The following is a 16,317-nucleotide window of genomic DNA, read 5'->3' on the forward strand; positions in this document are numbered from 1 at the left end:
TTGTAATCTTCAGCTGAAAGGGGAGAAGAGTTGGAGAAACATTTTTGGCTTATTGTGATAGTCTTACTCTTCACAGACAAAACCAGAGTCACAGTAGGTATGGGATAAGACTAGAGTCTGGGATTTTGATACCTGTTTCAAATGAAGTGAAATTTATATTGTATCCCCTGTGTCTTCATTCTGCAATCGAGTACATGTTTATGGGTCCCTGTGCTCCTATGACCATGAAAAGTATGCATGACCTGAGAGTCTGTGTGAATAAATAAATGAAGGAAAGCTTGTGTTTTCTGAAGGCTGTAAATGTTTACTTATTACAGTGTGGAAAATGGGTGAAGCTTCAGCTGGCTGAATCAACACCAAATTTATTAGAAATTGGCAGTAATCAAGATGAGACTAAAAAACTACTGCAAGATCATGAATTCCTCCTAGCTAAACTTAAGGTAAGATGTGATAAGACCACACAAAAGTACATCTAGTCATTATAGTCATCTAGTTCACGTACAACAGTTGACATTGCTGCCTGGGCCTCCTGTTGCAATGTGGTTGTTAGGTTACAGTCCACACAGAAAAAAGTACGTTCAGCCTTTGTCAGTGTAACAGATCGAAGTTAGGCCTCTGCACTGCAAAAATATGCTCAGTGCTAATTACTGTTTTCTGACAACAGCAGTAAAGATGCACTGCTTTTTCCACTTTATACATTACTGTCAAGTCAAGTGAAAAATTAGGTTATGAAAAGTTTGATTAGATTTTAACAGCTGTAAACACAAACAAGCTCTTTGTAAGTGTGAAGTAGGTATTCCAGGCACATTTTTATCGAATATTAATTGATGTAAGTTATGCTACAGTATCATTCTTACCATGAAATATTGCTTGTCTTGAGCTAGGAAGATTTTAGCTAAGTAACAGACCTAAAATCAGATTTTAGCATTCTTGAGAACAGATTATAACAGTGGCATTTGGACACAGAGTGACATGATTGCATGAAAAACCTGAATTATTTTAAATGTGGATGTTTGACACTGGGAAGAGTCTAAAAGCACCTAAGAAGAAAATTTGTTTTCTTGTTTTGGTAGGGCAGATTGACTTTATATCTGTAGACAAATAAATTCCTGTAAAATCTTGGAGCTGTGCACAGCAACTTATCTTAATAGATTCCATCTATTTTATTTTTTTGAGATTACATAAAATTCGGATCTGAAAGAGCAAACATGATCTGGATAGGATCAAGTGCACTTGATTTAATACTAGTGACTATGTGCTTCCCCCGTCATTATAAATCTCAAACATGAGGTAATTTAACACAGTATGTAGAGAATGTAATCTAATATGGTGCATAGTGTGGATTTTGAATAGTATGAAGAATATCATTAAAAACAAAACAAAAAACCCACCCAAAAACATAGAGGGTGGTTCTGCTATGTTTACTTATGCAAGTGCCTCATCTTTATTGCTGTCAGTGCTACACTCAGGCATTCTTGGAACAAGCTGCTGTATCCTGTTTGAACAATTCAGAATTAGCTGAGTTCTTACACACTGACAGCAGGAAGAAGCTGAGTTTTGTCTCCTAGCTGTCAAAAATAAATTTTAGAAAGTGGAAAAAGAAAACATAATAATTCCAATGTTTAAAAGAAAAACAAAGATTCGAATAACACTTTACCATCAAGTCAAACCTTAAAGTGTTATATATTTACATTAGAAGTTAGGATATGGTTCTAACAGAGACCTTGTAGGTGTTACTGAAAACTTGTAAGGACATGAACGAGGACAGTAAAACAATAAAGCCCTTGCCATAGACTCCAATTTGAAATCATTGTATTAATGAAAACAGAAAGAAGAAAAAAAAAAAGTTGTGATAGATGAAATCTCTGGATGCATCCCCAAGTTGCTATTCCATTTTTGTTTTAAAATCTTTAAACTAAAATTAAGTTTTGGATATGATTCTTTTCATTAAAAAATTACTTAAATAGTGAAAAAATTAAATAATCCAAGAGCGTTTCATGCTCTCTGCTCATTCAAATGTTTGACTTTCTATTCCTATTAGTTCAGATGCATGGAACCTTAAGTTTGTTTTTATTTAGCAGCATTTACCTTGTTTTCTGCTCACAATAAATAGTAAAATAATAATCACAAATATTTCAGCTAATATTGAAGAAAATGCTAAAATTTTTCACTCCTATTTGTAAGACCTTGTGACTGATTGCTTGAATCCAGATGACCGATCCTTATTTGGATCCCCAAAGCTTAATAGATTATATCAGATCAGAAAATTTATTATGCATAAACTGTCAAAGAATGCTTGTCATCCAAATGTATCAGGAACAAATACTCATTATTTCATGTTTTATACCTGCAGTCCTTGCAAAATTCAGCATTGATTAATGAATATTCTATAAAAGGATTAAGTTCAAAATGACTATTTTTTCCTCAATAATTTAAGAGCTGCAATAATACAGGACTGCAATGTCGTCATATTTCGTACTGACTGCGCATTTTTCAGACGTGACCCTTTCTGTCTTATAGTAAGCTGTTAACACTTGTCAGTAATTATTCAGTCTTAAGTTACTAAATCCACTCATCAGAAGTTTTTACAAGAATGATTCTCAGCCTTTGAAGTATTGATTATAGTAATTTTTTCCACTTAACATTTGTTCATGAATTATGCATTAGTTATGTGAAGATGGATAAAGAGGTAGTAATGTTTGTCTTCAACATTTATGGACATTAAGATTTAGTTATGAGGGGATAAAGAATTTAGAAATGTGGGCAAGAGAGGGGTGGAAAGGATGACACAAAATTGCAGTTGTTACATGGTCCCTGTTTTGATGGTGTCCAATATATGCGATTTTATTTGATCTTTTACCCTTAGTGAGCAACATAATTTTGTAAATTTTAACAATAATTAATTATACAAATACATGAACATTCTCCCAGTTGCGGTCTTACCCAGTACAGTTTTTAATTCTTCCATATCGGCTACAAGTTATTATTTTCATTGACTATCTTGTTCCAACTGACTATCAATGATAGTCTGTGGCAGCTTAAAACAGATTTAGTTTTGCTCTTAATTAGATCTTGGTACTTGTAATGCATTATAAATAAGTGCTTCATTAAAAAGGAGGGAGGATGGAATCCTTGTTTTTTAATTTTAGAGCTAGAAATGGTTTACAAGTAGAAAACAGTATAATTAAGAATTTCTCCACTTGGATCCCCAGGAAATGGATACAATTTTGTATATTGTGGAATTTTTCAGTCACCTGAATCTAAAGTACAACAGTGAGGCAGCTCTGAATTGTTTTTCTATTTCTTTTATTGTTGTATTTAAAAAAAATGCAAAATAAATCATGTTTCCTGACAGATACCAATACTGGATACACATATGCTTAACTTTGCTGATGAGTTCAATCCAATTCAAAGTTAAGTATTTGTGCAGCATGGGCAAAAATTCCTGAACCAGCAATGATTTGAATGTGAAACTAGTTCTGCTTAAGGGAAGAGTTAGATGATTAATACTAAACACATCTTTGGAATTAGTGCTGAAGAACCTATGGACTCTTAGAAGATAATTTATGGAATGGTTAACCATGCTGGCATTATCCTGTGTTATTTTGCAAACTCATTCTGGGTTTTGATCATCCTTTTGCTTTTTAGCTTCGTTATTCTCATCCCAGCGTATGTATTATAAGTCACAATCAAAATATTCAGGCCAAATTCTTTCATCGACTTCATACATTGAGGATTCACGGGTGTAAGGGCAAAATTTGGCACAGTAACCAGTGACCAGTCTACAGTACTTCTGATGCTAGAGGAAAAGGAATGTAATCCAGCTCACTATTTCAGGGAACTGTTTTTGACTTAGCAATGTTATCAGGAGTTAAAAAAACCTAAACAACCAGTTTGACACTCAGTAAGGCAGATGGTACTTTAAAGGGTACAGGAACAGACCTGTTGAATGAGAAAGCAGTAATTTTTAGAACATTACTGCTTTTAATGTTCAGAATTATTGTGATAAAAACTGGTGTGTGTATTTTAGGCGTTAGGAAAAAACATATCCAAAATAGTTTCCTTTGATAGAATGTACTCTGTCATACTCATTGCTGATTTAAATTTGTTCCATTGAATTTGGGAATTGGGAACACCCTACTATTTTAATAAAAGCCAGAATACAACTTTTGAAAAGGTCCCCATTTCAAATGTTTATAGATTAGGAAACAGACATGTTATTGTTAATAGAGTTGAAAGAATAAATGCTGAACAGGAAATGGTAAAACTGAGACTAAACAAAAAACATGTACATGATGTTTACAACATCTAGTTAAAATTTCTTTTGGTGCTCTTGAAATGTCATTTATATCTATAATATTCATGTCTTTTATAGCGGAAATTATCCTATTTGTTTTTGTTGAATTGTTATACTGACTACTAGTAGCTCAGAAGATTAATGAAACTTCTTTAGCAACAGTGATTTAAGAGGTAAACTATAGTTCAGTTTCTTAATTTTGTTCAGTGATGCCTAATTATCAGGAAAGTTTGTATATGCTTGTCATCTGTTCTAGGTAAACTTACAGATTTGTTTTCCTTTGGACATAAATCTGGTGTTTGTAAGTGTTAAAGAATTACATATTCTTTTATAATTGATGAATTCATTTGACAGGTCTAGATGTTGCCAACACTTATATGTATTCATTGTTGCAGGTTCCATGAACTGAAGTAAAATGTTTCTTTTGAACGTGGTTAAGAATTAAACATAAATGTTTTCAGGTTTGGAATCATAGCCCTTTCTCTTTGTGATTTGGCCCTTCAGTAGTCTCAACTAATATGTTCTGATTCTAAACTAATATATTCTCTTTCTGTTTTGTTAGACCATATCAGCAGTAACGGTTTTGCTGAAAACATCAACTTCTGTGATTTCATGCAAGTTTCCTTCCCAACATTTGCCTCATCCTTGTTTAGATGACCTTCAGCAGGTTTATATGTTCTGGAAATGTAAATAAATGTATATATACGTTTTGATATCTCATTCTTTACAATTTCAAAAAAATGTGAGAAGAATCAAAACCAGAAAAAACTTGAGACACAAAGCTTCCAGGAGGTAAAATGATATTGATTGCAATGTGCATACACATTTCTCTGCCTTTCTTCTGTTCTCCATAATTCAGTCGTTTCCAACAGAAGCCCTGTCTGAAGATAACATGCTGTCTTAGTGTTTGAATCTCCCAATTTTAATGTTTTCTGGATCGTGTTAAAAAAAAGACTGTGTGTGTTGCCATGCTTTTGGCTATGACAATGTCAAAATCCCCACTAAGACAAACAGCAGCATTCTTGGTTTGCTTCCAAAGTTCTGTTTTTTATCATGAAAGAGACTGTGGCAGAACCACTACAAAACAGAAATAAATCTAGACTATAAACTTAAATTTAAACCCAACACTGTTATTAATTTGGCTCATGAACCTGAAGATTGCTCCTAATTATTTTATTTACTTCAATTCACAGAGCATAAATTGCAAAATAGTAATTTATATGCTAATATCCAAGAGAAACAACTTAGAGAATTACATTCATCAAAAAGTGATAATATGCTAATTTTTTGTATTTGATATCTTTTAAATAAGTCTTCTGGTTATTTCAAGTAAAAATATTTTCATAATGCTTATTTTTCAGCAAATTTGTTTGGAAGAAATTATTTGTTAATATCTTCTGAATTATTTACAATTATTTACAATTAATTATTACAGTTAGCAGCAAAGTTCAGCTGCATTTTCATCATAAAGCAAAGATGACTTTTGCAAGTGATTTGAAAAAAAAGAAAGAAGGGAAAAGGTAAGATTTAATAAATACTTTTTTTTCAATGCTAGTTTAGCTCACTCACCAGTTTAAATATTTCCATAAACAAAATTCCCACTGAAATAGTATTTGTCTCAAAATAGTTTTATAACTACTTTCTGGGCTTCAAGTTAATAACTGTGTGTTGTATAATTTCAGCACTACCTATAAACAAAGATTAATTTTAGCAGCATCTCAGTGAGGAGGAAAATTCCAAGTTACAACATTCACTGTAAGAATCTGAAGCTGGACCTTTGTAATATGTAAAATATGAGCTAAAGTGTAAAATCTGGCCCAAAATAATAATGAAAAGAAATATATGGAAGGAAAAAGGAATGAAACCACTCAGCAGGATCAGGGTTTAAAGATAAATTAGGTATAATTCCATAATCATGAGAGAAATGTGTGATCCAGTCAGCTGTGTATGCGAGTCTGCTCAAACAGTTTGACAAGCCCTACCTGTTTTTCAGGAAATAACAATGGCAGACAGAAATAAATGGAAAAAGGAACAAAAGGCAGAGAGTTTTTCCAGACAGAAAAGAAAAGTTCCAGAGAAGTTCTCTCCTTCCAGAGCAATCCCATATCCAGTTCTGATGAGAATATTGCTCACTGGGAGCAATCTGATCATGAACCTCATCATGAAATGGTGAACCTGAAATGAACCTGATCATGAAAGGAAGAGGATCAGGAGGAAGCAGATGAACTTCAGTAGTATAATAACAGAAATATTATAAAGTTCAACAATCCAAATATAAGGTTGTGCAATTCAAGTGAACAGCAAGAATTTCTATTGCAGCCTTAAGGTTACTACTTGGTTGTGGAACAGCTATTAACCAGCATGGCTGTGGAAACAGTCTAGGATCCGATACTTGCAACTATTCTGAAGAGAATTGGGAAGTATGAGTGGAAATTTAGGATTCTGGTCATCCATACTGAAAACAGCCAACATCAAACTGAATGTAGGTGGCTAGTAGGGTTATCAAAGAGAAGAGTATCTTCTTATTTCTTAGAGTGGACTAAGAAAATATTTTATTTGGATTAGCAGAAAGACAGAGATTCTCATAAATATATTGCATGGGTAAACACCACAGGAGAGCAACTGCTTAAGTTGAAGGCCACTGCTGGCATAAGAATATATATAGCACATGGAGATCATTAAAAGAGGTAGGCTGGAAAAGGTTTCTAACTGTCAGAGCAATGTCCCAAAATAGATTTTCAATGGGAATAAAAGGGCCAAAAATCCTAGGTGATTTTGATTGGCAATAAGAAGTATTTGTGAAAAGGACTGTCTGAAATTATTGTTTCTGAGATCCAGGGGCCTGAGCTTGACGACCCAGGTGTTGTGTAATCTTAACAGAGGATGAAAATTCATGGATCTTTGTTTTATTGAAGTTCTTCACTTCTGAGATCTTGGTTGTACTATAGCTAATAATTTAAATCTCTGTTGTTCGTGTTGACATAAACTACTGAAGATTGTGAATTTTAGTTATAAATTAGATTGATTCAGCAGCTGCTGCCTGTTTAAGAAGAAATATAGTGGATAGTATTTCAGAGGGAAAAGCGTATTTTATGATGACTGGATTCAGGAAGCGAAAGGTAAAAACTTTACTGACATGCAATTTTCGTTTTTTTGAGATGCAAATCAGCAAAGAAATTCAGGAAGAGTGAAATCAGTTCTACCTATGAAATTATGACTGTACCTAAAATATTTGCATTTTTCATTTTTAAAATACTTTGAGAAATTTCTAACATGAACAGGGATACGTTCCGGTAATGAGACTGGTAGAATTAAATTTTGCAGATGTCTGCCACTCATGAAAATTAAGAGTGAAAGTGCAGAATTTGACCTATTTTTAATCTATATATTTTCATCTAATACTCTTTGTTTCACTTCTATGATAGGCTAATTATAATTCTGTGGTATGCTATATTTGCATTCCTAATTTTAGCTAGGCCTAGAGTATAAAATTATTGTAACTTTGTACCAAAATACAGTGGCCCCAGTGTTCCTTAGTACTGCAGTAACTGAACAAATACGTAAAGAGTATGCTAAATTATATGTATTCTTAATCATGGCTACATTTCTTACTGCAGTAAAAACTACCAAGACTGCAAACACAAGCACTCAGAACCACAGAAGGGACAATTTTAATTCCGTGCTCCCTCAGTCCACAGCGTCTTCCAGCCTCTGAAGCCCCTTGCTGCAGGTTGTGTGTGCTAGAGCCCCTCAGCAAAACTTGTACCTTGTAATGATGTATTCTTCCTTCCTCTTAATTTTAGAAATGATCAATTTTTATGTTTTAGTTGAAACTTTCCAGAAAAATCCGGTATGGCACAGGTCCTATTACATGAAGTGTCATTCTGCTTTGGCAAATTCACAAGCAAGAGAGTCTTACAACGAAAGAGAACCATAATCTTAAGCATTGTAGTCTGCATTAGGATTCCATGAACTAATGCTAAAATATCATGACTTTTAATTTTTCCTTCAAGCAAACGTACCAACATCACCAGAAGGGTTCTATAGAGCTGTGTTTTATTGTAACTTTATTGCACTTGTAAGTCAGCCTTTCTCTAAACCCTGTCCTCATAAATCTCATCTTTTCCCTTAGTTTTGTCCTGACATTAGCAGCTCCATGTGGCTTTTTGGGTTGCAACATACTGTATGCTAACCCCTCTAGGCCTCTAGGAAGTTTAAGTCCTTCCTAGATACTCCTGTGTCTAGTCCTTCTTTTCCTCAGGAGTTTGCCAGTCTCTAACAGTGCTTCAGGCTCCCTGATTGCTAGTTGTCTTCCTCTGTCTGCTTTGCTTTGCGCTCCAGAAGCTTTCTGAGTACACGGTAAGAATGTACTTAAATGTATGCTCTAGAAGGCCAGATTTTGTTTCCATCCGGAGAGGGAGGGGTGCTCAGTGTACAACAATCAGGAAAGGTAAAAGACAGTTTCCCCCTCTTTCCATGCTCTTTTAGCACAACATAAAGTACCCAAATAATGGGCTGTGAACAAATGAATACAAAAGCTATACTATCCGTCACAGCTTACATAAAAAGATGTTTCTAGACCTTCAGCTATTCATATTCTGTCCTGGCTACAATATCAGACCCAAATGCGCCCTGAAAATGAGTGGGGGGAGAGTTGTGTGGCTGCCGAACTGCTGCATTACCAGACAGCGAGCATGCACGCCACGGGCCTGGGCTTGGACCCCTGTCAGTTTCCTCTCAGTAAATGTTAACCAGAACATTGTTTCCTTCAAGCTACCAGTGTTCTTTTTTGGTATAGTGAATACAGTGGTGTGGAAGTGGAAAGGAAAAATAACATCTCACATAGAAACTGAAATTGGCCTGTAGTTTTTAAAACAATGCTTTTCTGACATGGTTTTACTGAGACCAACAGAAGTTGCATGTTTGTACAAACTCCTTTTTGACTACATGCTAGGCATTCCTTACATTGTCAAGCTTCATGCCAGCTCCTCACAGCCCAAAGAGAAATGTACCGTTCTAGGGTTTTTTGTGTTCACAGGGAGTGAAAGTTCATAAACAGAAACAAATAGCATATGAAGTGAAAAGTACTCTGGTCATGTTCATATCACATAATTGTTAATTTGAGAAATAACAGCACCACATACTCAGAGCTGGTGTGTTTCTTTTCTTTCTCCCATTCAAACTGGAAAAATAAAAGAAACACAAAACCAGATTTTTCCAGGAAACAATATCCTTCCAATTTTTTTTTATGCTCCATTGAAACAATAAATACATTTCTTTATGTCTGTATTGAGAAGTCATGCCAAAACAGAAAACTGAAACATCCAATTCCAAAAATGATTGAAATAAAGTTAAGGCTTTACTGGAAAGCTCTATTAAGTTATTTCAAATAAAAAAAAACCTCATCAAAATTCAGATTTCCATGAAATATTTTGCTTTCCATGAGTCATCATTTTTTGATGGAAATAAACTTCTTTCCTAGTACTAATATTGCTTCTTGGACAAGAGACACAAGTTGGAAAAAAGGAAATTCCAATTAGGTGTTAGGAAAAGAAGTTTAATCACGAAGGTGGTTAAATTCTGGAACAGGTTGTCTAGAGAAGTTCTGGAATTTCCATTGTTGGAGATGTTCAAGACTTCATGGGATAAGTCCTTGAGTAACTTGAGCAAGGGGTTGGACAGATGACCTGCAGAGTCCCTTCCAACCTAAATTATTCTATGATTCTGTGTTGACAAAACATTTGTATTTCAAAGATGAAAAGTATAAAAACAGTAATATCAGTCTACCCCATTTAAAAATAAACTATTCCCATACATAGTATATAGAAACTAAAATAGCTGAGGATAAATATTTGAAAAGTTCACAGTAACTGATGGCTTTGACAGTTGTGGAAAGCATAATTTCAAACTCATGACAACAGAACCTTAATATCACTCCGAAGACCATCGTATGTATTTGAACTCTTCCTCAACAATGTAAAGTTTCCTTTAAAATATTTATCTTTTTTTTACTAGTCTGTCTTCTCAAAACGCAACTGTGTTCTGTTGCTGGGGTAACAGACAAAATGACAACTGTTTTGATACTATATTAGTTTTTTTGTAGTATTACAGGAGCTATTATTAAAAACACCCAAACACACAGCTGTTTTAAATGTGTGAACCATTTTCAATAGACATTAAAGGAAAAATCAGTATTAAGGTTGTATTTCAAAACCTCCATGAATCAGTTATAAAAACTAAAACGTTATTGCACATGAACAATTTTCTAATTCTTTTTTGCAACTTTATGCACAATACTTTTGCATTTCATTAAATATGGCAGATTAGTTTGCTTTAACTTTCAAATTATCTTTGCTTAGGTTTGAATTCATCACACAGTAATTAAATAAAAAAAATTAATTGCATGAAGCATGACTGATTGTTTTCGAGTTATCCCAGTTTTCTCTGTGTCTTAGGGATTGTGTGTCTCACAGCTAACCAATTACTGCAAAATATAGCATACTGGTCAAGTACAAATGTTAATTAAAAACCTGTTCAGAGAAAAGGCTTCTAAAAGAAGGAAATCCACTTCTGGACACTATACCAATTTTACAGTGTCCATCCCAAGTAGTTAGGAAAGATTTAACATTTGAAATGTCTTTTTAATATGTTGAAGCTGATGTAATATTAGGATACATGCATGTCTAGTTTTATTTCAAAATATAAAATAGCTCTTTAAAAGTCAGACTTTTCCAAGAAATTCCAAATGGAGCTATCTCAGATGCCGCCTGTTTTTCCACAGTGTATTCAGGACAGCTGTGAAAGTGGTATGATAATTTTGGGGAAGTTAACCTACTAGTGACAAGCTACAAGTGTGTGAAGTTCTGAAAACATTTTACCTTTTCTTTTTTTTAACATGTCATGACAATTAATTCTTTTCATAGATTAATATTAAGATGTTGAATTAGTAAAGAGAGTATCGGTATCACATGCTCATTTAATTCCTGTTATATTATATTAGTTACATAGCTGGTCCAGAATGTTAAGAAACTCTCGTGCTGGATAATTAACAAATGCCACTACTTTTACAGAGTTGTTACGCATGCAATCATTTTATGCCTCAGTAAGAAAGAAACATAATAATGGCTTCTCCTAGTGCTTTACATCATCAACTTTTTATCCAGTAGTATTAAAATGGCTGTTTTAGAAATAGCATTTATTTCTTAGATGTATTGATAGTGTTTGACAACTGCTCTCTCAATCCATTCTCTGCCCTTTCATGCCAATGCTATTCACAGACAAAATAAGATGAAATACTTGTTAATGCACTTGAAATTCTCTGGAAGAAAATACAAGTGTTTCATCCTACATAGGAAATGACACCTCTCTATATAGCTTAACTTATGGACAGAGGCTATCAATTAGTTGCTTCTCTGTTATGTTAATTTTATTAAACAGAGGCTGTCAATATCTTATCTTGGAGATGTGGTATTTTAGTGTACAGATACTCAAAAAGATAAAAATGTTTTACAAAGTCTCCCTTTACTTGTTTCATGAACTAGCTTCTCAGTACGTGTTTTTTCTGATGATTCAAACATCCATCATGAGTGTGAAAGTGATTAATTGCTATTACCTGAGTGTGAAAAAATGCTGAGGACCAAATTCAGTTTAGAGTCACAGCTATTCCTGATGAAGTAAATTCAGATCCTGGGTCTTCAACAGTGTGATGGGAGAGGTATGTAGGACATCACCCTTCCCAGGGCATGTGGGAATCTTCTGCATTTCCTCAGCAGGGTCTACCAACATGGGTCTTCTAAAGCCCAGACACAGTTAAAAGTTATTTTTAGTCCTCTTTCTTTAAAATAGCCTGTCAAAGGGCAGCATAAATTCCGTCTACCTACTGCTGGGGGTTTGCTGTTTTTTGGGGGGTTGGGTTTTTTGGTTTTTTTTTTAAGTGCTGGTTGTGGTCTAACAAAAAATGAATTTTGTGTTTCCTTGAACCAACTTGAGTAAATTTTTGGTAAAACTTTTGATAAAATTAATGAACTTAAGAAATTAAGCAGATCACAAGCTGGTTAAATGTTTCAAGTTGTTAGCCTGCTCTAGCATCTTTGGAAGTCAGAGGGGAGACAAAAAGAGCTAAAGCAGCATTGATTTCCTCGCACCCTAAGGATCAATGCTTATGCTTTGGAGCGTAAATAGGCTTGTCAAATATTAGGATGTAGAAGTAGGAGAATGGATTTGCATATGTTAGTAAACATTGTTATTTGGCCATGTTCTGCAAAATAAACATACTACATGTAAGTCTGAATAAAGCCTGTAAGGACCATGGAGCTATACATGCAAACAGTGATTTTCAGCTAACTGATGACCAAATTCCAAATCAGAGATTTCTGTGAATGGTTGCAATAATTACAATGGGAAGTTTTTTAAAAAAGAAAAAAAAGTAATTTTTATTCATCAATTCAATTAGCTAGCTTAAACAATGTTGAATTGAAAGTACTTGAAGATACAGCCTCCCCATAATGGTTGCTTAGTTTGAGAGATTCACTGAATGTCCTCCTAACAAATGCTTGGAGGCATTTATTAGAAAAATGATTATTTGTGCAGAGTCCACAACAAGCAGTTTATATCTATAAAAGAGATGCCCAGGAGCAGCCTTGTATAAGCTACCCAAATGACTCTGCCGTTGTTGTTTTAACATTGTTTCTGAGTTGCCAACGCAAGAAGGCAGTGATTTATTCTGCCTGTTCATCCAGTACTTGGTGCTTTTTTGAAGCTATTGAAAGTCAGATCTAATGTGAAGTTTTGCCATCTCAAGAAAAGCAGAGATGATCAATGTGTTTTCCTTGGCCAGGAAGGGTAAAATGCCACTCACTGCACACCTTTTTTATTATACAGGAAAACTTCATTGGTTTGGGAGAAACTGCTAGATATTTTTAAAGAGCTGTTTAAGTTAAACTCTACATAAAAATATGAGTGAATTGAACATTAGCAGTTTTACTGAAAGACAGATTTTTCATATAGCAAAAAGGAAACCAAAACCTATAATGATTAAATAAAATTATAGAGTAACAGCAATATACCTTCAAAATGCATTGTTTGTTTGTTTTTCCCCCACAGCTTTACTTGCTTTAACAGGTTTTAAGTGTTTCTTAAACATGCTGTACAAAGGTTAAAGCAAGGCAGTTCCTTGGCCCCAGAGCCAAGAAAGCAGTTTTTTTTTCTCTTGTATGAATAATATATACTGCCTGAAAAACACCTCATTGGCTGTGGAATGAGCATGGATTTGGTAAGAACTGCAGTATAACTCTATTTCCTGCACTATTTTTTTTTTTTTTTTTTTTAGCTAAATTGAATTTTAGAAATTAAAGTTTATGAATTAAAATTAAAATTGCACTGAAAGCATAAATAAGGAAATCCAATTCCACTTAGATAGAGCAGGATTAGGTCAAATAAGTATATTAATAATTCTAGCTGTATATGCTACAATTATACTACTTTAATTATGCCAGTAACTTTAGATATTCTTGCATGTTTGCATGTAAGTGATTGTGAGCAATGAACAGTCCTGACAGCAGGTCTATCTTATGCTTAGACCTTGTGTAGATGTCTGTGAATTACCTTTCAATCAACTCGATCAGACATAGCTGGCAGTGTAGCAGCAGTAGTATGAACCACAATTACCTGCTGCTTCCGCTAAAATCATCTGCCAAACTTCGCTTGTATACCTTTAGAAATATTTCTAGGAATCATTCTATGTCCATCAAGAACAGGGTCTGTTCGTTTGCAGCTGGTGCATTTCTGGTGCTCAAAGCCCTACAATGCTTAGTTAAGTTCCAAGCATCCTGTGGCAAGAAGTGGTAAGTTGCAATAGGATCGTTCTCAGGTCTTTTTTGAGCTGCACTGCACTAAAGGATTTACAGTGCAGATGGCAGAAAAGCTTGGCCCCAGCTTTTAGTGAAGATACAACCTCAGTGAAAGCAGTAAAAACAACTTGAGAAGTAAATACTGCACTCGCACTGAGTTCTAGGCTACTGACACTGCACTGAATGAGTGACTTAAAATTTACCTTAGGCATGTCTTCGCCAGCTGCACTCGAAACAGATACCATAGCGTAGACTTACCCATTGCTGCACCATTTTCTCTGAAACAGTACTGTTGCAAAGTGGCAGCACTGTCGATAAGCATGCTCAAATTAGCAAGGACAGGAGACAAAATTAAGAAACGGGAGAGGGCTTGATTTAACTAGAGACGGCTACAGTTATGGTAAATTTAGTGTTAGGGCTTATTATTATTGTTGCAGCAAATACAGTTCTTGCAATATATACTTTTGTATGAAGTATGATTCTTGCACAGTGCCATGAGTTTCAAACTGTTTATGAATTGTTGTTGTACAATTTTGTCAAATATCTCACAGCTCTTCCACCTGGTAATTTTTTTTTTATAAATAATTTTTTGGGAGTAGGTTTTCTAAGTGAAGAGAGGTGTTAATTTCAATTTAATACAATACAATGAGATCTTGGTGATCCATATTGACTTTAAAAGAAAAGTTTAAAGACAATCAGCAGTAAACCTTTATAAGCAGTGGTATTCAACATATTGTTAACTCATCACTTTGATCCAGTTTTATAGTGAGATAATTGGAGGGGAAGCTCCACATGCTTCAGGGGTTGCTGGCTCAGAAATGCATTTCTTCTTCTGATCCAGGTTCTCCTGTCTGGCTCCTGTTTCCTCTTTCCTTTTCTCAGCTGGGATTATCTATAGACGGGGGTAAAAGTGAACAGATGTTTACAATGCACAGAGAAATGCCATTTTCTATGTACCCCTGACAAGGTTTTCATGTACTCTAAGCAGTTCCAGAATATTTGACTATGGAGCAAGTTTGACTTGACTTTTCAGACTTGATCCAGGCCTGGGTTTTGTCATCTTTTTTTTATTGCTACATAAACTGGCTTGAGGAGTTTAAAATCCATAAATTCAGTATCTTTCCTATTGACGGTTACACTGAAATAGAAGGTGAAGATCAGATGCACACACTTCAGTGCAACTTTTTGCAGCTCTACATAAGATTTACCAAGATTTAGAAATATTGTGAATAGTTCATGCCTTGGTATGCTCCTTGCAGTAGAAAGTCTCTTTTTTTCCCTAAAGCCAACATAAAGCAGTGTGGAGTGTACAGACCACTCGGCCTCAGAGATAGTTATTACTGAAAAAGCCATTTGTCCTCTGTTTCTTTGCCCCCTCTGCGTTTTACACTCCACACTGCTTTATGTTTCTGTCCTCACCAGGCAAAGGACTGCTTCAAGAAACAATCTAATGGTTTCCCTCTTCACTAGAGCCACGCTTTGCAGGTTGGAAATAAATTGGAAGCTTTCAGGGACTCCAGCTCCCAGCAAGCCTCTTGAAGTGGCTGGAAAGTGAGGGGACAAGAATCTCACCCGTGGTATCAGTTGTTAAAACTGTGGGCTTAGTTTATCCCTCGCCTGTTGAGGGTAGGTATCTGCCCAGAGAAGCAAGTATCCTCACCAGTTTCCAGCCTTCTCACCAAATTTTAGAACAATCCAAATGATGAAAATTTTAACACTGCATAAAAGTGAGTTGACATTTAGTACTTGAACTCTGGCATGAGCTTGCACTTCCTACTAAAAGATTGTACAAGTGAAGCAAAATCACTATATTGTTGGACAGAGCCCTAAATTTTAGGTCTATTTTAAAACAAACTTTAAGACATAACAGCTATTTCCTAGTGTTGGGTGATAAATGACAAGAATGGAGAATGACCCAGTCTGCACATGAAACCTTTTTTTGTTATTTTGTTTCCCCTTTCATGGTCTCTTCTTTACGCCTTCATTTATCAGTAGTTAAGCTATTGAAAAAATGAATGAAAACCATAAACCTTATTTATTTTCCATTTTTATAGCTTTTTAAAAATTCAGATCTTATTTCCTGATTCATGATTCTTCTAGAATATTCTTTTTCTAAACATAAAATAGTGTTAGTGTTGAATTTGGGTCTTAAGTGCTATCACTTTGAGTAAG

General features: G+C 34.8%; 1 protein-coding gene across 1 annotated transcript in view; it reads left to right on the plus strand.

Annotated features, from left to right (window-relative positions):
- CCDC141 (coiled-coil domain containing 141) overlaps positions 1-16,317 on the plus strand; it is a 110,599-nt gene that overhangs the window by 1,524 nt on the left and 92,758 nt on the right. Inside the window, exon 2 of the mRNA XM_009332356.1 lies at positions 318-440. Within this exon, the coding sequence (XP_009330631.1) occupies positions 318-440 (123 nt within the window). The remainder of the gene's footprint in view (positions 1-317; positions 441-16,317) is intronic.

The sequence above is a fragment of the Pygoscelis adeliae genome, unplaced genomic scaffold (assembly GCF_000699105.1).
Source record: "Pygoscelis adeliae isolate BGI_AS28 unplaced genomic scaffold, ASM69910v1 Scaffold160, whole genome shotgun sequence".
NCBI lineage: Eukaryota > Metazoa > Chordata > Aves > Sphenisciformes > Spheniscidae > Pygoscelis > Pygoscelis adeliae.